Genomic DNA, 22,376 nt, shown 5'->3' on the forward strand with positions numbered 1-22,376 from the left:
CCTCCACCAAAGTTCGAAGTTCTGCGAAGATAGACCTTGAGGCTCTCTACTGGGCATAGAGAGACATCTTCCTTCAGGGGGCATATTCTCCAGGGGCCCCATCTTTTGGTGGGTAATTCATTTTTGGCGAGAAACGTCGGATCAGGGGAGAGGGTAACGTCTCCTGTATCGGTAAACAGGATGTGTCCGTCTTCTCTTGATAATGCCACTATTTCGCTGACTCGAGCTCCCAAAGCAAGAGCAAAGAGAAATATAACTTTCTGAGTCAGATCCTTGAGAGGGCATGAATCATTATCCAAGTTGGAGGCGAAATGGAGCACCTTGTCTAGTGACCAGGAGATCGGTTTCGGTGGGGGTGCTGGGCGTAGGCGAGCACATGCTTTCGGTAGTTTGTTGAAGATGTCGCTGGACAGATCAATTTGGAAAGCATATAGAATTGGTCTGGTCAAGGCCGATTTGCAGGTTGAAATCGTATTGGCTGCTAATCCCTGTCCATGAAGGTGAATAAAGAAGGACATGCAGAAATCAATCGTGATTTCTTTAGGATTTTTTGTCTTGACGAAGGAGACCCATTTCCTCCAGGATGATTCGTATTGCCGTCTTGTGGATTCGGTCTTGTATTCCTCTAGGAAGTCCAGACTTTTCTTCGAGATCCCAAACCTCTTCTTTGCGGCTAGGGAGAGAAAATCATGAGATGAAGGTCCTTGATTTTCGATGATGAAGCGAAGACAGTCGACTTCTGTACTTGTTGGGAGAGAACTGGGCCCGGGAGAGGGATCAGCTTGGGCTGCAGCTCCAGGACCAGGGGGTACCAGTTGATCCGGGGCCACTTGGGAGCCACTAGGGCCGCTGTCCCTTTGAAGGTTCTCAGTTTGGAGAGGACTTTCAACAGAAGGTTGGTGGGAGGGAACAGGTAGATCTTGGACCATCTGTTCCAGTCCAGTGACATGGCATCCACTGCTTCTGCCTTGGGGTCCTCGTACGGGGCCACATACCGAGGAAGTTGATTGTTGTCGCTCGTTGCAAAGAGATCTATCTGAAGTTCTGGGACTTGGTGAGAGATGAAGGAGAACGATCTTGCGTCTAGAGACCATTCCGACTCTATTGGGTTTGTCCGAGATAGAGCATCCGCTGTCACGTTGCGGAATCCTTGTAGGTGAACTGCAGACAGGTGCCACTTCTTCTTCTCTGCCAGACGGAAGATTGGGAGAAGCACCTGATTTATCTGGGGCGATCTTGAGCCTTGGCGATTGAGACAACGAACTACCACCGAGTTGTCTAGGGTTAGACGAATGTGGATCGAGGGCGGCGGGGATAATTTCTTCAGAGTTAGAAGGACCGCCATGGCCTCCAAGATGTTTATATGGAACGTCTTGAACAGGGGAGACCAGGTGCCTTGAGCCTGTTTTTGGTGGGAGTGACCTCCCCATCCCTCCAGCGAAGCGTCCGTGTGGATGTTGAGTGATGGAGGAGGGTGTTGGAGAGGAATGGACCTTTTCAGGGCCTTTGCTTCTGACCACGGCTTTAGGAGAAGTCGAAGTCTGTTTGGAAGCCGTCTCTTGAGGTCTCTTCGAGCGATGGATGCAGAACGTCTCCAGACTCCCGCGGCATCCTTTAGCTGTGCACGAAGCACTGGGTTTGTTACTGAGGCGAACTGTAGAGAGCCTAGAACTCGTTCCTGCTGGCGTCTTGAAATTCGTTTGGATTTCAGCAGTCGCTTGACAGACCCTGCTATTTCCTTCCTTTTCTTCTGGGGGATGGAAAGGCGGTGTGACTGAAGGTTCCATTGGATTCCCAACCACTGGAACTTCTGAGCTGGAGAGAGGCGAGATTTCTTCTCGTTGATCTTGAATCCCAGGTGTTCTAGGTACTGGGTGACTTTGTTGCAAGATTTTACACAATCTTCGGGCGATGGAGCCCAGACTAGCCAGTCGTCGAGGTAGGCCATCACCTGGACGTTTCGGAGGCGGAGCTGTTGTACTATGGCGTCCGCCAGCTTTGTGAAGATCCGAGGGGCCACGTTGAGGCCGAAGGGCATGGCCCGGAAGGCGTAGCTTTTCCTTTGGAGTCGAAATCCTAGGTAGGAGGAAGCGTGATGGTTCATTGGAACGTGCCAGTAGGCATCCGCCAGGTCTATGGAGACCGTGTAGGAACCTCGAGGCAGAAGGGTCCTTATCTGTTGAAGAGTCAGCATCTTGAACTTGTCGTTCGCTATGAACTTGTTGAGGGGGGATAAGTCCAGAATGACTCTGAGTTTGTCGGAGTCTTTCTTGGGGACACAAAACAGTCTCCCTTGGAACCTGGTGGACTTTACCTTCCTTATCACCTTCTTGTTCAAGAGATCTAGGACGTATTCTTCCAGAAGGGGGGTGGATTGTTGGAAGAATTGCTGGAAGGTTGGGGGTGGTTGAGTCCAACTCCAGCCTAGACCCTTCTTGATGATGCTGTGTGCCCAGGGATCGAAGGTCCAACGATCCTGGAATTGGCGGAGTCTTCCTCCCACCGGAAGCACTTCATTGCTTCTGGTGTCCCGAGGGCTTGCTGCCTCGGCCGCTAGCTCCCTTTCCTCCTCTGCCTCTGGAGGGACGGCGAGATGCGTCTCTGCTTGCACCTCTGTTTGAGCCTCTACCTTTGGGACGAGAGGTAGTTGTCTGTTGCTCGAAAGCAGGGGTGAAGACCGGTGACTGTGACAACACCGGTTGGGTGACCAATTGAAAGGTCTGTTGTGGCTGAGCTGCCACTTGGGAGGTAGCGGGTCCCGGAAACTGACGTCTTTGTTGACGTTGCTGGGGTTTCTGTTTTAGGGATTTCCTCTTAGGTTGAGGTCCGTCGTCCTGAGAGGGTTTCCTTTTTCTTGACATGCCCCACTTGTGGAGAAGGTTCCTATTCTCCGTTGCGGCTTTGTCGGTGATTTCCTTCACAAGGTCAGAAGGAAAGAGGTGTTTACCCCAGATGTTGGAGGAAATCAGCCTCCGGGGTTCGTGTTTCACAGTGGCACCTGCGAACACGAATTCACGACAGGCTCTCCGAGCCTTCATGAAGTGGTACAAGTCCTTCATCACGGTTGTCATGTGGGATTTGGAGAGTACCATGTAGTGGTCTGGTACTCTGGTGTCACAGGCCATAATTTCAAGTTGGACTTGGTGAGACATAGATGCTGCGAGCCTCTCCTTCGTATCTTGTTCCCGACGAAGGAGGTGATCGTTGAGCTTAGGGAGGTCTTCGTTAAACTGACGTCCGGCGACGTCAGGATCTAGCTTTCCCACGACGAAAGTATGCTGGATATCCTCCAGTGTCGAGCGTCAGGGGGAGTGACTATGGAGAAGGGTCTGCACTCCTCCAGTGCAGGGCAGGCTTTCCCCTCTTCCACAGCTTTAAGGCACGCAGTGAAGGCCTTTTCCAAGAATGGAAGTACCGCATTTTCAGGTGCGACATAAGTAGGGTGCTTCTTGCTCAGGGCCGGAAGCTTAGAGCAGGTAAAACCCCTACTCTTGAATGTGTTGGCTAGCATAGCCTGGGCCTTCGCGAGATCGAACACTATCTCTTCCTTCGGTTCGGTCTCTTCCTTAGAGGCAGGTTCAGAACGAAGTCGGACGTAACAGTCCGGGTAGGCCTCAAAGTTTGGGAAGAACTCCACGTCTTCCAAAGGGACCGTGCCGATCTTGTCGCTGATAAAGATCCTGCCGGTCGCGATAACCATATGCTCAGCATACCTCCACGGGTTGGCATGTGAGCAAGCGGGGAGATCCTTAACCGAAATCCTCTTCGGTTCTCTGGATCCCATCATGGACCTGATGAACTCCTGATTCTCCTTTAACCTGTCGTCCATGACGGCTCTAATCAACCGGATCATTTCTTGAGTGGAAGAAGAGGGATCCGGGGTCGTGGAGGTAGACGGGATAGATACTTCCGTCGGTGTAGGAGTAGGAGCGGAGATGGAAGGAGGAGCGACCTCTTGCTCCGACTCGGCGTATTCCACCTGGTCTTCGTCATCTTCAGCTCCTTGAGCCATAAGAGTCTTCTCCGTGTCTTCCGAGACATCCGACATATGTTCGTCATCTTCAGAATCCAGGCGGCACTCGTGCATGGACTGAGCCATGACAACATCAGGTTCCACTGTAATTTGGACAGTGGGAATCACATCCTTGGGTACCACTGAATCAGGGGAGGCCTTAGGGAACAAGAGTGACCTCATTTCTTCAGTGGCCAGGTACGGTCCGGTGGCATTCTTCTGGAAGCCACGCACCCACTTGCGTTGCTTCTCCCGAGAAGTGTCCCTGACCTCCGCTGAGGGAGGGTTATGGAAGGCATCAACTAGTTGAGCCTGGCAGACCGTACAATTCAGTGTGTCCCAGAATTTCAGATCCCCTTTCTTGTTAGCACAAGGGGCGTGAGTCCTGCAAGCCGTATGCCCGTAGAAGTGCGGGCGTTTCACAGCGCAGAAGTCGAAGTCACACTTCATCTGCTCCTCCTGTGGAAGAAAGAGAAAATGAGTATGGGGGAGTCATAAGAATGGTTCTTAAGCTAAGTTAAGATTAATCATTAATATTAACTTAAAGAAAGGGTGTGATGCATAGAGATTGAAGTAGTAAAGAAAACATACTTCATGCATCTCGCCCGTCTGGCTACCGCAAGCTTTATCCCTGGGTAATCCGAGATGGCCGAAGGCACAGGATAGTATTCCCTGAAATTCCACAGGGCAATGGAATTCCATGGAAAACCAAGGATAAGTTTGGGACTGAGATCACTCAGTCCCAAATTAGGGAGCTAACAGGTCCCTTAGGGTAACTGCTTCCGGCAACCAGCCGCGCTAAGATGCACGCAGCATGCTGGAATATTGAAGAATGCAAAGGGACAGCATGATTACTAATAGAACAGTACCAAGGCACTGATCTAAAGAGTATAAACAGGCTATCTGTTTGCAGTGTAGGGCTATCAGTATACAAGTGATAGCTAGGAGAAGGGGGTGCAAGTATCCTTGACGCCTCCGGGAGGTTCCGGCAGACCTCCGGCACGCTGGAGGACGCTCCAGCAGAGTTTCTGGCATTAGGACAGACAAAATGTAAGTCAAGAGTAAAGCCAGGGTGGCGGCCGCCGGCACAACGGCGGCACGCCGGCAGAGGAGCGGCGGCTCCGGCGGTCGGAGGATGCCGGATTGGTGACTGGGATAAGGATGGTTATAGCTGAACCAGGTTGCCGGCAGTGAATGCCGGCACTCCGGTGGCCGACCGGCAGGCGGACGGTGAAGCTAGGAGGAAGGAGGAAGGCCGTCGGCGGGAGCCGGCGGCGGTCGACAGTCCCCCGGCAAGTGGAGGGGCTGGCGGCATGAGGGTAGGGGAGAGTCACCAAGGTAGGAGGCAGGTATCGCCGACAGTGGAGGCGGCAAGGGACCGGCACCCGGATAGTGAGAGAGACAGGGGGAGGGATGTAAGAAGTCCAGTCATGGAATCCAGACATCCCCCCCTGAGAGGGTGTACCCATGATAGAGGCAGGCTCTATCACCCAGGAGCCGGGGTCGCAGAGGACCGGGAGCTAGGGTAGCCCAAGGGAGGGCTAGGGGACACCCAAGAGGGGAGAGACCTCCACATGCAGAACGCATCCAGTGGCTAACCCCATAGGACACTATGAAGGGTATATGTACCAGAGCGGACTGCACAAGGAAGCTCAAGGTAGCCCTATCACTCCGCCCTAAGGAGGAGTTGTAGGACAGGGGACAGATGGGTATAGACTAACCTAAGTGTAGGCTAGGCTATACAAGAGATAGGTGGGGAGGGGAGAAGAGAAGAGTCTTCCAAGGAAGGGGTTCTGTAGCAGAGCGGCCACTAGGGAAAGGGAGGACACTCCCTAACCTAAGATAAGGCCGCCAGGCTGAAACGGTGCATGGGTACAGTTTCAGCAGGGGACAGAGTAACCTTCCAAAACCTAACCTAGAACAGGGCTAGGAGCCCTGAACTAGGAAGGATAGAAGACATATCGCTATGGCAGGACAGTCATAGACTATTCCTAGCCATAGAGGAAGGGCTAGCCTAACCTCACTCTCGGACGCAACCCTAAGGGGGGTTCATTCCCTTAGGGAGGACTGAGAGGCGATGAATACTCCATTAGACACTTGATCCCCTTACTCAGAAAGGGAATCAAGGCTAAACAGAGGGAGTGCCAAGGCAGGGGATGAAGGAAGCATATAGGGGTCCTACAAGTAGGTTAGGTTAGGAAGGGACACTAACTAACCTATCCCCTATATGGTCCCTGAAGGCGAAAAAACACTTGCATCACGGTCGAAAGTATTGTAAAATAATGCCACTATCTTCATAACTTAGCCTAGGATCACTAATAAAATCATGCATGAACACTTATATACAGGCGCTCTGGCCTGGGAGCTATAGTAGCCGACTGGTATGAGGTCAATCGATGACCGATAAAAGCGTCGAAACACGATATAAAAGTTCCTAGCTATGAAGACTAAATAAACTAATGTAATCGATTAGTAAATAAGGCCGGAAGTGTTGTTGTGGCTAACTAAATAAGGCATGCATAACAACAACGACGCCATAAAATGGCGGGTCCGGTAGAGGCACAGCTCTGCCACAAAACAGCAATTATCTCGGAAAGTAATATTTACTTTACGGTCAGAGCTTAACTAAACAATACTGGAACCTTGTACTCAACTTTCCAGAAGAAGGCGAGGCTGAAGGTAGCGACATTACGTAGATGCAAAGCGATAAGTGAAGCACAGGGAAAATCCGTCTAAGTAGGGCGAGCTACTGAACAAAGGATAAAGACGGACGTGACGTCATTTAAGCAATGGCGCCCGTTTGTTTACGTCTCGAGTATCAGTAGTAGCCACGAATGAGATTAGCTATGGAACGGCTCCCAGCTATTCTCAGCCCTTACACACCGAAGCATTAACTCTGTTCGGGGTGTAGATAGCTATGTGGCGCGTTAATACATGCGTCCCCTGTTGATATACGATGTCTTAAAAGGGAAACCTTTAGGATACTCGCTCCAGAAGTTAGAATTCTGTGATAACCTGTGGTTAAATTCTCTGGGAATATCTTAGTAGTTATTTACCCAAGGAAGCTACCAAAAAGGAACCTTCCATCAGGACGCCATGGCTTGAGCCCAAAAATACGTCTACCGCTTTCGTCACTATACACCTACACAGTGGGCATGTTGAACTCCGCTATACAAAGTAACAGTTCTCGCATGCACTGTTTAGGTTCTTGAATATTAAGGACTAACCAGTAGTCCTATGCTCCTTGCATGTCGTCCATCTAAACCATTTTTGGCCTTCCGCATTTACCCTATTCGTAACATTTTGGAATTATACATTTCCATACTAACCTATTTTCCATTCGTTCCATGTGACTGAAACACATCGATTTACTAACACTAACATTTTTAACACTTATAGTACATAGTAATTCCTCTTTTACACTAAAAATGACATGTAATTACACTATTTCAATAATTTAAACATCAGCTATTCATTTCTATGAAAAACTGGTTTACCAATCCCTTTATACATTCCCACCTTGACATCCAAAGACAAATCTCTTCTCAACGTTATGCTAACCTTCCTGCTTCGTCTCTTCTCTCATCTTGCCATCATACAATATGTTGTATTTACACTTATATATGAATCGCTTCTTACTTCTATTCTGGCCCTATCTGAATGAAGTTCAGTGCTCCATCACCCTGTTTCCATTTTCCTTACAACTTGACTCTTGTTCACTTTTACTTCCGAGTTTATCCTCTTGTAAACACTTTCAAACTATTTTTCATGTCTTTGATTTCTATACACTGTCCCAGTCATCTCATTATCATCTGCAAACATCAACCATTACATGCTCCAGTCATGATTCATTTTCTTATCCCACAACATTGTATTGAAAGCATTCTCTGTCCTTTATCTTACCTTTCATAGCAGACCAGTCATTATTCTGCTTACATATTTTAACAGACTTTCCGTCCATAATAGAAGGCTTGAACCACTTAATGATTCCATTTTAAGAACATTTAATCGCCTTCTATAACTTATATTTTTCACTATACCATCTCATCATTGCAAATTCCCTCTGTCTATTGATTCTATCATAAACTTTCACTGCAGTATGTATATGTATTTCACACATCTATATGCAGTATATATATATATATATATATATATATATATATATATATATATATATATATATATATATATATATATATATATATATATATATATATATATATATATATATATATACTGTATGTGTGTGTGTATGAAGTGAAATACAGAATAAGTAATTAAGACGTAAAACAGAAAAGCAAAATTTTTATGAAACAAGATTATTAAGGAGAGAGGAAGAATAATAACAGAAGTTTAATGGTAGCCTATTGGAAATGTCCCTGTCTGGTGACAAAGCTCGATAGTTTCTTGTAGTTACTACAACTTCACCTTCCTTTCTAGCTAAATAGGTGGCTTTGGGGAGTTTATAAGTCTACCTGCTGAGTCATCAGCAGCCATTGCCTGGCCCTCCCTAGTCCTAGTTTGGGTGGAGAGGGGCTTGGTTGCTGCTCATGTGTATGTATGGTCAGTCTCTAGGGCATTGTCAGTGTCCCTTGCCTCTACCATTCATGAGTATAATTTGAAATTTGGAAAAGTAAGAAAAGAGAGAACAAAACAGCACAAGTGACGTTACAGTAATTATGAAAACTTTACAAAAGGAAAATTGGATGTTGAAGTGATGAAAGAGGGAAGTTTAAAATATATTTAAATTATTTAAGGACCTGAACTTAGACAGGTAATAGCAGAAGGCATTGAGCTGCACGGAAAGTTAAAGTATGAATATCAGGAACACATAAAAAGTAAGGATGATAATGGATACGTTATGGGTGAATGGGTACTTGTAATTGGCTTTTCATCATCTTGCCTACTTTTATAGCCTGGAGACTTATGTAGGCAAATGATATTTAAGCTAAAGAGAAGATACAAAGTAACACATTACAGTAGAATTAGCGATAAAATTATACAATCAGTTCATCGTATTAAAAGTCGGTAAAATACACAAATCATGTTACCTAGAAAGAAAATCTTTGGACCCATATTTTACTATTCCACAATTTTTTGGTCATAGAAACTTAATACACACATAATAAGTTATCAAAAGGAAAATGTTAAGTGAAAGGATTGCAAATTATTTTTCCAGTACGTAAATCCTAGTCAAAATTTTTGATGATAACTCATTATTCTTGTTTTAACTAAGTTTATTATGTGACAGTTTTTTCTTGCCAGGTTATTGTTGATTATAACTAAGTTAATTAATTGACATTGTTTTTCTTGGTAGTTGGAAAGTGCTAGATTCTCCATACTAAATTGTTCATAAGTGTCAATTTCTTTAGAACCTAAAGAGAGGAGAGCCAGCAAAAAAAGAAGGTGGTGCATTATTAATAAAGACCCTCTTTTGAGATGGAATGGGGGGACGTGCCTTGGAAGAGTAGTCTTGAACCGTAAAATTCTCGGGGAGGGCATTGTTCTAGCAAAGAAAATATGAAAGGAGCCCCATTTTGGGTCATCATAATCCCAACTCTTTCTTCGACCTTACATAAAAAAATAAGACAGCATTGGGGATAGCAGATATCGACTTCGCAACTGAATGATGATACCCTCAAGTCGATAACTTCTTGTCACCTTGACTAATTACAATATACTGCTGAAGCTTCTTTATTAGGCTGAGAAAGGTAATCCCAGTTGAGAATATTGGACACTCATTAAAGCACACCAACTAAAGAAGTCTTGTACTAAAGGGTATAAAAGCCTGTAGTTTCATCTTCAGTTTTTTACTAATAACATCCAGATGTACTATCAATTGCATTCTGCCCATTTAAAAGTTGTGTAATTAGTACTATAAAAACAAAAAAAAATCTCAAGTCACTCCAAGGACCAAAGTCGTAGGAATCTTAAGAGGTCTTCATTGCAATGCAAAAAAAAAAAAAAAAAAAAAAAAATCCGAGTAGCTTACCCTACATGGAAGACAGACAAATTTGTGGATTTGGTATAGGAGAGGAGAACTGGTCATGGGCTTAACAGAAAAGGGACAATGGTATTTATCTTAAGAATCACTGAACCAGCAAGAATCCACCCAGTCGTGATTTGTGCAGGATCACCAATCATTCCTCCATTCATTAAGAAGGTGACTGAGAAGGGTCTCGAAAATAAGAATGGTGGTAATATCTCACTCAACTCAAATGGTATTTTCTTCAAGTAGGCTAACTGTAATTCTTGGTAATATTTGGCTCCAAAAAGGAAAATAGTGGAAAGAAGGTATTGAGATTTCATAACTTAAGAGAGCTGTGGTCATTAACAGGAAATGCTAACTAGAAGACAAGTCTAAAGAAGGTATGTCTTCAGTGGCGATTCTAGGACTATGAAAGTTCAGGTTCAACATAGATGTGAAGGGGCATAGGAGGTTAGTTGCAAATTGTTATGCATGGCTGCAAATTGCTATTAGCCTATGTAACTACATCAACAATAGTTTTAATCTCATGTGATTATCATACATACATATATATACCAAGGCACTTCCCCCAAATTTGGGGGGTAGCCGACATCAACAATGAAACAAAACAAAAAAGGGAACCTCTACTCTCTACGTTCCTCCAGCCTAACAAGGGACTCAACCGAGTTCAGGTGGTACTGCTAGGGTGCCACAGCCCACCCTCCCACATTATCCACTACAGATGAAGCTTCGTAATGCTGAATCCCCTACTGCTGCTACCTCCGCGGTCATCTAAGGCATCGGAGGTAGCAGCAGGGCCTACCGGAACTGCGTCACAATCGCTCGCCATTCATTCCTATTTCTAGCACGCTCTCTTGCCTCTCTCACATCTATCCTCCTATCACCCAGAGCTTTCTTCACTCCATCCATCCACCCAAACCTTGGCCTTCCTCTTGTACTTCTCCCATCAACTCTTGCATTCATCACCTTCTTTAGCAGACAGCCATTTTCCATTTTCTCAATATGGCCAAACCACCTCAACACATTCATATCCACTCTAGAGTGGGCGCTGGAGAGGTAAAAGGTGTCATTGGGAAGTATGGCGTACCAGGTGAAAATGAGAGTGGTGAGAGACTGGTGGATATGTGTGTTGAGCAAGAGATGGTGATAAGTAATAGCTTTTTCAAAAAGAAAGATAAAAATAAATATACATGGGTAGGAGTGGCAAATGGAAGAGTAGTAGAAAGGGCATTAATGGATTATGTGTTGATAACTAAAAGAATGTTTGGAAGATTGAAAGACGTGCATGTGTTTAGGGGTATGGCTAACGGTATGTATGATCATTTTTTGGTGGAAGGAAAATTAGTTGTAGCAAAAGAGTGGGGGAATAGAGTAGGTGAATGTAAAAGGGAGCTAGTGAGGGTTGAAGACCTAATAAAATCGTGGGTAAAAAGTAAATATCAGGAAAGGTTGAAAATGACAAATGACGAAGTGAAAGTAAGAGAAACTGGCAATTTAGAGGAGGAGTGGAAGTTAGTAAAAGAAAATTTTGTTGGGATTGTGAGTGATGTGTGTGGCAAGAAGGTTGTTGGAGGCAGCATGAGGAAGGGCAGTGAATGGTGGAATGAAGGAGTGAAGGTAAAAGTGAAAGAGAAAAAGAGGGCTTTTGAAGAATGGCTGCAGAGTAATAGTGTAGAGAAGTACGAAAAATATAAAGAGAAAAATGTGGAAGTAAAGCGCAAGGTACGTGAGGCAAAGAGGGCAGCTAACCTGAGGTGGGGTCAGGGATTGGGTCATTCATATGAAGAGAATAAGAAGAAGTTTTGGAAAGAAGTGAAGAGAGTAAGGAAGGCTGGCTCAAGAATTAAAGAGACAGTGAAAGATGGAAATGGGAGGTTATTAAAAGGAGAGGAAGCAAGGAAAAGATGGGCAGAATATTTTGAAAGTTTACTGAATGTTGAGGATAATAGGGAGGCAAATATAAATGCTGTTGCAGGTGTTGAGGTGCCAGTGATGGGAGATGAGAATGAGAGAGAGATTACAATAGATGAAGTAGGGAGAGCACTAGATGAAACGAGAGTAGGAAAAGCGTCTGGTATGGATGGTGTGAGAGCCGAGATGTTGAAGGAAGGGGGTGTGACTGTACTTGAATGGTTGGTGAGATTGTTTAATATGTGTTCTGTGTTGTCAATGGTACCAGTAGATTGGGTTTGTGCATGTATTGTACCACTATATAAGGGTAAGGGAGATGTGCATGAGTGTTGTAATTCAAGAGGTATTAGTTTGTTAAGCGTAGTTGGAAAAGTGTATGGTAGAGTAATGATTAATAGGATCAAGGATAAAACAGAGAATGCAATCTTAGAAATACAGGGTGGTTTTAGAAGAGGTAGGGGTTGTATGAATCAGATTTTTACAGTAAGGCAGATATGCGAGAAATATTTAGCAAAAGGTAAGGAGGTGTATGTTGCGTTTATGGATCTGGAGAAAGCGTATGATAGAGTTGATAGGGAAGCAATGTGAATGTGATGAGGTTATATGGAGTTGGTGGAAAGTTGTTGCAAGCAGTGAAAAGTTTCTACAAAGGTAGTAAAGCATGTGTTAGAATAGGAAATGAAGTGAGTGATTGGTTTCCGGTTTGAGTGGTGCTGAGACAGGGATGTGTGATGTCACCGTGGTTGTTTAACTTTGATGGAGTGGTGAGAGAGGTGAATGCTCGAGTGCTTGGACGAGGATTAAAACTGGTAGACGAGAATGACCATGAATGGGAGGTAAATCAGTTGTTGTTTGCGGATGATACTGTACTGGGTGCAGACACAGAAGAGAAGCTTGGGCGATTAGTGACAGAATTTGGAAGAGTGTGTGAGAGAAGGAAGTTGAGAGTTAATGTGGGTAAGAGTAAGGTTATGAGATGTACGAGAATGGAAGGTGGTGCAAGGTTGAATGTCATGTTGAATGGAGAGTTACTTGAGGAAGTGGATCAGTTTAAGTACTTGGGGTCTGTTGTTGCAGCAAATGGTGGAGTGGAAGCAGATGTACGTCAGAGAGTGAATGAAGGCTGCAAAGTGTTGGGGGCAGTTAAGAGAGTAGTAAAAAATAGAGGGTTGGGCATGAATGTAAAAAGAGTTCTATATGAGAAAGTGATTGTACCAACTGTGATGTATGGATCGGAGTTGTGGGGAATGAAAGTGACGGAGAGACAGAAATTGAATGTGTTTGAGATGAAGTGTCTAAGGAGTATGGCTGGTGTATCTCGAGTAGATAGGGTTAGGAACGAAGTGGTGAGCGATTATCATAATGTATGCTAAACAAAGAGAAAGACATACATAAACATTCTTTTGGATTGACTTGAATTTCATACAGGTTAGTACTTATTGGTAGTATATTAAGTGCAGCCTAATTCTTCGATTATCATTCCTACTATCAAATTCGTCAACAAAACAGTCTAAATCAATACTCTCAGCACGTGCACTTTCAATAGACAGTAGTGCAATGTTAATCAATCTAGCACTGGCCATTGAATTTCTAATAATTGTTTTAACTAATTTCATTTTTGAAAAACTCTCACTAGAAGCACTCGTAACCGAAGAGTGACAGAAATCAACAATAATCTGTAAAGACAGTCAAATGCAGCCTTATAGGGACTTAAGAATGACATGAATTGTGTTATTGATATAGACTACATTAGCTCTTTCATAAGCAAGTTCTTGACCAGAGGGATCTCGTGTTGTAGATCACTTTCGTTGATAGTATATGCCTTTGCATGCCTTTAAAGCTTTTTCAAGCAAGAATGCCTGCACTTCAGGACACAGTGCGTGAAAAAATATTGCATTTGATTCTTTGGAGAAACGACGGTCTAATTCATGAATCAAATGGTCTACGAGAAGATCCTGGTGTGTTGCACATGACTTGGATCGGTAGTTCTTTGACTAGATGTTTCAAGCATGATAAATTCATCAAGCTTTCAAGTTTTTTTTATTCGTTTACTTGTAGTTGTTGGTGCAATGCAGCATTTCCTGCAAGAGTTCATTGACCTTCTCAGAGTAATGGTCATTCAACTCAGAGTTACGTGCATCAACTAAATCTTCATGGAGAGATGTTATTAGCTTTGTTGCTTTTCCCAAGTCTGTCTGTTTGTCCTGTAGCAATTTAGATACTTTGTTAATCCTTCTAAGAATATCTGGAAAGAAATGCAGTAAGTAAACAATCTCTGCATCAATCTGAGCAAGTAATCCGTGAGCGGATATAGCTTGAGCTCCAATGTCATCCGCATAAATTTCATTCAAAAGTTTTATTATGCATGCCAGACGAAGCAGAGCATTTTCACATGAGGTTGCCAGACACCACCACCTAGTATCACTGAGATGCTGCAGTTGTCTTACTTGTTCTTCAGGAAACATTCCATGCTATGTATCAAAATGAATTTCTCATGAACTACAGAGTTACTAGCAAATATATAAAGTTCTTCAAGCAAACAAAAAATATCAGCAGCTTGTGGCATATACTTTGCAACATTTATTTGCACTAAATAGAACTTGTGTCCATAGCAGTGTATATAATGTGCAAAAGGAGCTTTATCACGAATTAATTTCTGAATACCACTGATCCCTCCACTCATCACTGATGCTTCATGCAATTTCTTCTCTCGCCATATATGCAAGTGTGTCAATCATCTCATTTTGTATTGCAAAACTAGTGTATTTTTCATTATTGGGACCACTATAAAGAATCATGTTTAGGAGTGAACCTGAGGAACTTCCAAACATGTCCCGTGTTCAGTTCATCATAATGTTTACCCTAGTTCACTGCAGCGAGCTTAAAATATGCGGTAGTAGGGAGGGATAGAAAAATAAGGGAAATTTTAAGGTAAAAGCAAAAATTTTTTGTTAGTTAGGCTAGCTTAGATTAGGTTAAGTTAGGGTTATTTAGGTTAAGTGTGGCTAGGTTTTAGGTTTAGTTAAGTTGCAAAATTATAGCCAATGTGTTTTTGCAAATTATTCCCTAAATTGGGTACATATTTCTTATGGAATTTTCCTTTTTTCCGTTACGGCAACCGAGTGTTGATTTCATGTTCTACACATTAAAACAAATTGATTGATGCATTTTGCATCACTGTAAGTGCTGCTGCCCTTAAAGTAAATATTTATAATTTTTTCCTTCGAAGTTCTTCCTGGTTTAAGAGGAAATAAATTCAACCCCATGTATCCCTTCTCTGATCTATTAGAGCACTCATAAGGCGGGCAGCCAGTCATATTATTACCCAACAACCATGTGCAGCGAGATAAAAAGCGGCAGTTGGCAACTCACATCACATGGTTGTGTGGCTGACATTTAGGATCTAGTATGACCCCCAGCACCAAAATAATAGGAACCCGTTTGAGGTTACTCTTACATGAGGTTCCCCAGTATACAGTATACACGATACAGACACTCACTTTTCAACTGTACGTTTAAGGATCACGCACTTACTAGTTGCTATATAGTACACAATACAGACACTCAAACTATGAAACCCTTCATTTCCACCTGTTCATTTTAAGAATCAAGAAGTCGCTAGCACTATACAGTATACAAGACTCTTTCGACACAGTCACACACACACTTAAACACTTAATTTCCACCTTCTCATTACAGTGGTACCTCTACATACGAATTTAATCCGTTCCACAACCGATTTCGGGTGTCGAAAATGTTTGGATGTAGAAACGAATTTTCCCATAAGAATACATTGAAATAGGATTAATCCGTGGTTGAGCCCAAAAACCTACGATAACTCCTTAATAAATTACTACACATAATTACACATGACAATATGCACTCTAAATTAGATAATATACATGTAAAAAAGAATAATTATCTAGAAGTAATAAATAAGAAACGGGTTTTTAGCGTCACTTTACCTTAGAAAGTCCAGCCATATTCTTTTGCAAGTTCACTCACGTGGACGCCACGCTCATGCTTTTCAATAATTTCTTGCTTTACTTCTAAAGAAAGCATTTCCTTCTTCCTTTTCTCGCCACTACCACTACCACTTGCGAAACTAAGCCTTTTAGGACCCATGCTTTACGTAAAAAAACGTAAAAGGATGTACGTAAACAATCACGATTAAAATACAGTTAATAGCAGAATGCACAGGGCACAACCACACGAAGCCGACGAGAACAGAGGAATTACCCAAGCCACGCTAATTGAGGGTCCCTCCGAGGTCGAAGTGCTGCCTTCTATCGGCGGAAATAAAAAATACATCCGGCGCTATGAGTACCATCTACGCTTACGGGTATTGTTTACTTCGAGTGTCGAAAAAATATTTGGGTGTAGAGTAGGAACATGTTCGAATTGTACTTCGCGTGTCGAAAAATTCAGATACAACCGGTACGACGAAAATTGCTTACTTCGTGTTTCGAAATAAAATTCAGGTGTAGAGTCGAAAAATTGCTCGAATTTTACTTCGGATGTTGGAAAATTCGGATGCAGATACGTTCGTGTGTAGAAGTTCCACTGTATAAGGATCACGCATACACTAGTGGCATACATGACACAAGACACGAGCGCCAAACTTTCAGTGTACTGCTGGAATAAGGATCAGAAGTAGGGTAAACACCAGCTGAGAGATGGGACCGCGACCATTCAATCATTATCAATGCCGCACCACGAGTTACCAAGTATCATCAATAACACCAACTCTACTCTCAATCATAATACCGCAAGTCCGCAATACTCCTACAGAAGGTGGTGGTTGAGGCTGCAGCAACACTCACTGTAGTGATCAACACCCACTAGTTAAATGTTCATGCCCTGACTGAGTAATGAGGAGTGACGGGGTAGTGAGACGTAATAGGCAGTGTGTAGTAGTGTATTGACAAGTATGATACGTGTGATACCATGAGGCAGTCGGTACCGCATTAGTATTTACTGAGGTGCATATATATATTATATATATATATATGTATATATATATATATATATATATATATATATATATATATATATATATATATATATATGCCGTATATATATGAAATTTAAAAATAGGATATGCAAAAGGGGAGGGGGGTCAGCTGAAAAACTGGGAAGGTGTTGGCTCTCCCAGACCCCCCCCCCCCCTTCTTAGAATCGCCACTGTACAGTATGTTTTAAGGCCTCAACACAAGAAACTCCCTCAAAGCCTGTCATGGTAGTATATTGAGGCATATATTAATATAACACAGTAGCAATGCTGAAAGTAGTGAGTACTAATGACGACAATGTTTCAGTGGTCTGTACTTCAAACAATCTAAAAATGGTTAGGTACTTGAACTTCCAAGTCAAAGAGTTGGGCGAGAACTCTTTAGGTGGAAACATCTTAACCATAAAGGTAGTTATAAACCGCTATTGGATATGAATTATTATCTTGATAGTGGAACCCATGTACAGGTATAAGTAATATAAGGAGGCAGAGTTCATAAAAGCATTGACAAAAATACCAGAAGTTTAATGGAATCCACAGGTAATAGGTTATAAGAAGAGGAAGGCATAGTTTGGATGGCCCGGCCATGAGTCAGAAGATATGTGAAGTGATCAGCCCATGTTTGTGCGGAGAAATTGCAAATACTGTATAGCTAACATACAAAGCATAATTAGCGCTTGGTTCCTAAACTTTATAAATGAAAGCCTTATTCTTTTTCTACGTTTCAACCTCTGTGACATGGGTGAAAGGGAATGCATAGCTTGGGAGGAAAAGGTATCTAATGGAATTCTCCTGTTTGTTGAGAGTTATCTACAGCAGTGGAAAGCGATGCTTGGATACAAAGCCAGAAATAGACTATATTAGCCTTGATTATGCTACTGAATTTGCCCCCCCCCCCCTCTCTCTCTCTCTCTCTCTCTCTCTCTCTCTCTCTCTCTCTCTCTCTCTCTCTCTCTCTCTCTCTCTCTCTCTCTCTCAAGTTTATAAGGCTAATATTGGCCGTCTTTGAAGCATTTCGATAATTTTTGGTTTATAAGTAAAAGCAGATATTTTGTTTTACATTCTCCAAAAGACGTAATATTTTCATTTCACACTAATTATTATTATTATTACTTGTTAAGCTACAACCCTAGTTGGGAAAGCATGATGCTATAAGCCCAGGGGCTCCAACAGGGAAAATAGCCCAGTGAGGAAAGGAGACAATGAAAATATTTTAAATATTTTAAGAAAAGTAACATTGAAATAAATATCTCCTATGTAAACTATGAAAACTTTAACAAAACAAGAGGAAGAGAAAAAAAGATAGAAAAGTGTGCCCGAGTGTACTATCAAGCAAGAGAACTGTAACCCAAGACAGTGGAAAACCATAGTACAAAGGCTATGACACTACCCAAGACTATAGAACAATGGTTTGATTTTGAAGTGCCCTTCTGATAGAACAGCTGCTTACCATAGCTAGAGAGTCTCTTCTACCCTTACCAGGAGGAAAGTTGCCACTGAACAATTACAGTGTAGTCCGTTATCCCCTTGGACGGAGAAGAATTGCTTGGTAATCTTAGTGTTGTCAGGTGTATGAGGACAGAGAAGAATATGTAAAGAATAGGCCAGACTATTCGGTGTATGTTTAGGCAAAGGGAAAATGAACCGTATCCAGAGAGAAGAATCCCATGTAGTACTGTCTGGCCAGTCAAAGGACTCCATAACTCTCTTGCGGTAGTATCTCAACGGGTGGCTAGTTCCCTGGACAACCTACTACCTACTATTATAGATAAAATATTATCTTTACTCGTATCATCACGTCAAATTGAATTTGCGTTAAGAATAATTATTTTTAATTTATCATTCAAAATTAATCTTTAATATTTGATATTCTATTTGGGCAGTTCTGATATGTAGATGTGAAGTGTTTTACTTAATAGAATTACATAAGTTTTTTTTTATGACATGATCACATGGCTAGTCACAATAATCTTTTTTACTTCTAACCGTTTTGTAACTCTTCGCTTACAGTATAGAAAACTAGTTTTTAAAAATCTAAAACAGAGCAGCTTATTATTGGATAATGCTAAATTATTTGAAAGTCAAAATTTGTTAGGTTTTTATACAATATGAAAATATGTGTTGTAATAATACTGCATTTTTAATTTATAGTAAATTTCTTTTAGTGATGCAGATTTGCACCGACTCGCAGCGGTGCCCTTTTAGCTCGGAAAAGTTTCCTGATCGCTGATTGGTTGGACGAGATAATTCTAACCAATCAGCGATCAGGAAAATTTTCCGAGCTAAAAGGGCACCGCTGCGAGTCGGTGCAAATCTGCCTCGATAAAAGAAATGGACTATAGTTTGCAGTACATTAAGGAGGATTCCTTGGCTAGATTCATAAAAGGATAGCCAGTTCCTTGTGATGCACAGTGCCTCTCTAACTAAGACGAGTGACCCCTGCCGGTCTATACTGATTCCATTATGATCATCCGCCTGGTATCAGGAGTAGAAGCCCTTTGCGTCAATAGACGTAGGAGATGATGATGATGATAACATTAAGGAAGATTTATTGCATGCCGTTTTTTTCACAAACGATTCATAGCTAACCAGGCAGGCAGTTAATTCTAATAGCTAGGCCTTCTCCATTATGAGGCTCAATACTACGCAGTACTCTAGAAGTTTTATTCCAGCTGTTACCAAGTTGTGGAATGATCTTCCTAATCGGGTAGTTGAATCAGTAGAATTTCAAAAGTTCAAAGTTGGAGCAAATGCTTTTTTGTTGACCAGGCGGACATGAGTCTTTTTATAGTTTATTTATGACATCTGTTTTTGATGTTAATAGTTTATATATGACATGTCTGTTTTGACGTTGTTACTTCTTTTAGAATGATTTATTGTTAAGTTGTTCTCTTCATTTATTTATTTCCTTATTTCCTTTCCTCACCGGGCTATTTTTCCCTGTTGGAGCCCCTGGGCTTATAGCATCTTGCTTTTCCAACTGGGGTTGTAGCTTGGATAGTAATAATAATAATAATAATAATAATAATAATAATAATAATAATAATAATAATAATAATAATAATAATAATTAAAAACTACATACTAAAATTTATATTTACCTCTGTCTGAAGATTTCATAAAAATTCACAGATTCAGAGCTAGAGGGCCTTAAAGACGATTCACGACGCGAATTGGAGGAATTGTATCAAGGGAAAATATCCAAGGAGGAGTTAGCCAAAATAGATGCACAGCCAAATCCATTCAACTTTAGCGATCGAGTTTCTCAAACCACAAAAATTATTCACAAGGTAGGCTAATTTCTTGGTTAAGTTACTAGTCTCTAGGTTAGTACAGTTGTAACTTGCTCACATTGCATTTGCATGCCTCCAGATGGATGCCCGCCTAGGCCAAATGATTTAAGCTCTTTGCTGAGGAGGTTACTGCTATGGCTGTGCACCACAACGAGGGTTGGGTTTGCTCAGCTGTTTATGTTTCGATGTGAGTTTTATCAGATGAAATTGGAACTTAAACCAGACCCCCTTTTGTCCTTTGATTTATCAAAAATGCATCTTATGAGAGCTTCACAATTGAAATTCAATGCAATAAGTACAGTATTTACATTCATAAAAGCCTATACTGGTTATTGTGGTCATAATCTGAATGGGTTATCCACCTAATCTTTTGCAGTAGCAACTCTTTGTGGTATGATTGCTTGACTAGACAGCTGTAAATTACTCACTACATAATTTAAAGTACTATGTATTTTAGTAAAAAGATGAAAAAAGGGGGAGAGAGATATAGAAGAATGTATCACGGCGATATGTTTTCTCGTTCATTTCAGGGCATTGGTATGCAAACTGATCCACCTCCTTCCACACGATTTATGATAAATGTCAGTCCAAATGACATTCATCATTTCTACAAGAAAGACCAGGAAGATAAGCTTAAGAGAGAAAGAAAACGCAGAGAAGAAGATGAAAGGGAGAGGCGAATGCATGGAAGGAAAGTAAGTATTTATATTTCTTCATGTTTATGAATTCTATAAATATAGATTTATTCGTTCATCTTGAAAGAGACCAAGGGATTCCATTAGAGTACCATTTTCTCGAAATAATCTTTTGATGTTAACTGAAAGCATAAGATTTCGTCTTTTCCTTCAGACATTTGAAGATGAGAAGAGTTGCTTTAGAGGAGATGCCACACTTGCATCTGCATTTACATAGAGATATATACTATATATGTTTGTTGTATGTTGAACTGTAATACACAAACACACACATATACAGTATGTATATATATATATATATATATATATATATATATATATATATATATATATATATATATGTGTGTGTGTGTGTGTGTGTATAAATATATATTTGTGTGTGTGCTCGCACACGCGTGCATATAGGGAACATAAAGAAAGTGTTAAAAGGCATGAAAAGAGGCAAAGCAGTAGGAGGTGACCTATTAATTGATTTAATAAGAGACGAAAGATATTTCATAGTAGTAAAACTTGCTGAACTTTACACAAAAAAAATCTGCAAGAGTGCTCTATACCTACAGCTTGAAAAGGCATTATCATTATACTAATTCACTAAAGGAGGGACATAAAAGACCTGAAAAATTATCGGCTAATAAGTTTATTCTCAGTACTATATACAATATTTATAAAAATCGTATTAGGCCAAATAGAAAGACACCTAGACTTTAATCAACCAAGAGAGCAGGCAAGCTTTAGAAGCAAGCATTCAACAACAGACTCTATCCATGTAATTACCCAGCTAATGGAAAATTCTACAAAGTAGGACAAACCACTATTTATGGCATAAACAGCGAAAAACCTTTTGACTTTCAAAACTTCAGAAGTGAAAGTCCTTCAAAGAAAGGTTATACATGAATCTTATTTTAGAACACTCGAAGGTAGCTATATGGGAAGTACAGCAACTCTAAAACTACATAAAGGTAGTGAGAAAATCCTGATTGAGAAAGGAGTTAGACAGGGAGACCCCCATCTTTATTATTATTATTACTTACTAAGTTACAACCCTAATTGGAAAATCAGGATGCTTTAAGCTCAAGGGCTCCAACAGGGCAAGTAGCCCAGTGAGGAAAGGAAATAAGGAAAAACTAGAAGAGAAATTTATGAACAATAATAACCTCAAAAGAAATCTTTCATATATAAAGTATAAAAACTTGAAAATAACAAGAGGAAAAGAAACAAGACAGAATAGTGTGTCCGAGTGTACCCTCAATCAAGAGATCTCTACCTCAAGACAGTGGAAAACCATGGTACAGAGGCTATGGCACTACCCAAGATTAGAGAACAATGGTTTAATTTTAGAGTGTCCTTCTCCTAGAAGAGCTGCTTACCACACCTAAAGAGTCTCTTCTACCCTTACCAAGAGGAAAGTAGTCACTGAAAAAATACAATGCAGTAGTTAACCTTTTGAAAAAAGAATTTTTTAGTA

General features: G+C 41.6%; 1 protein-coding gene and 1 pseudogene across 2 annotated transcripts in view; one reads left to right on the plus strand and one right to left on the minus strand.

Annotated features, from left to right (window-relative positions):
- Positions 1 to 22,376, plus strand: part of LOC137645965 (dynein intermediate chain 2, ciliary-like) — a 469,865-nt gene that overhangs the window by 398,305 nt on the left and 49,184 nt on the right. For both annotated transcript variants that reach the window (XM_068379045.1, XM_068379046.1), the window contains exons 6-7: positions 20,056 to 20,213; positions 20,747 to 20,911. In XM_068379045.1, coding sequence (XP_068235146.1) covers positions 20,056 to 20,213; positions 20,747 to 20,911 — 323 coding nt within the window. The remainder of the gene's footprint in view (positions 1 to 20,055; positions 20,214 to 20,746; positions 20,912 to 22,376) is intronic.
- LOC137644748 (zinc finger MYM-type protein 1-like) lies at positions 13,349 to 14,595 on the minus strand (annotated as a pseudogene).

This window comes from Palaemon carinicauda, chromosome 8 (assembly GCF_036898095.1).
Source record: "Palaemon carinicauda isolate YSFRI2023 chromosome 8, ASM3689809v2, whole genome shotgun sequence".
Taxonomy (NCBI): domain Eukaryota; kingdom Metazoa; phylum Arthropoda; class Malacostraca; order Decapoda; family Palaemonidae; genus Palaemon; species Palaemon carinicauda.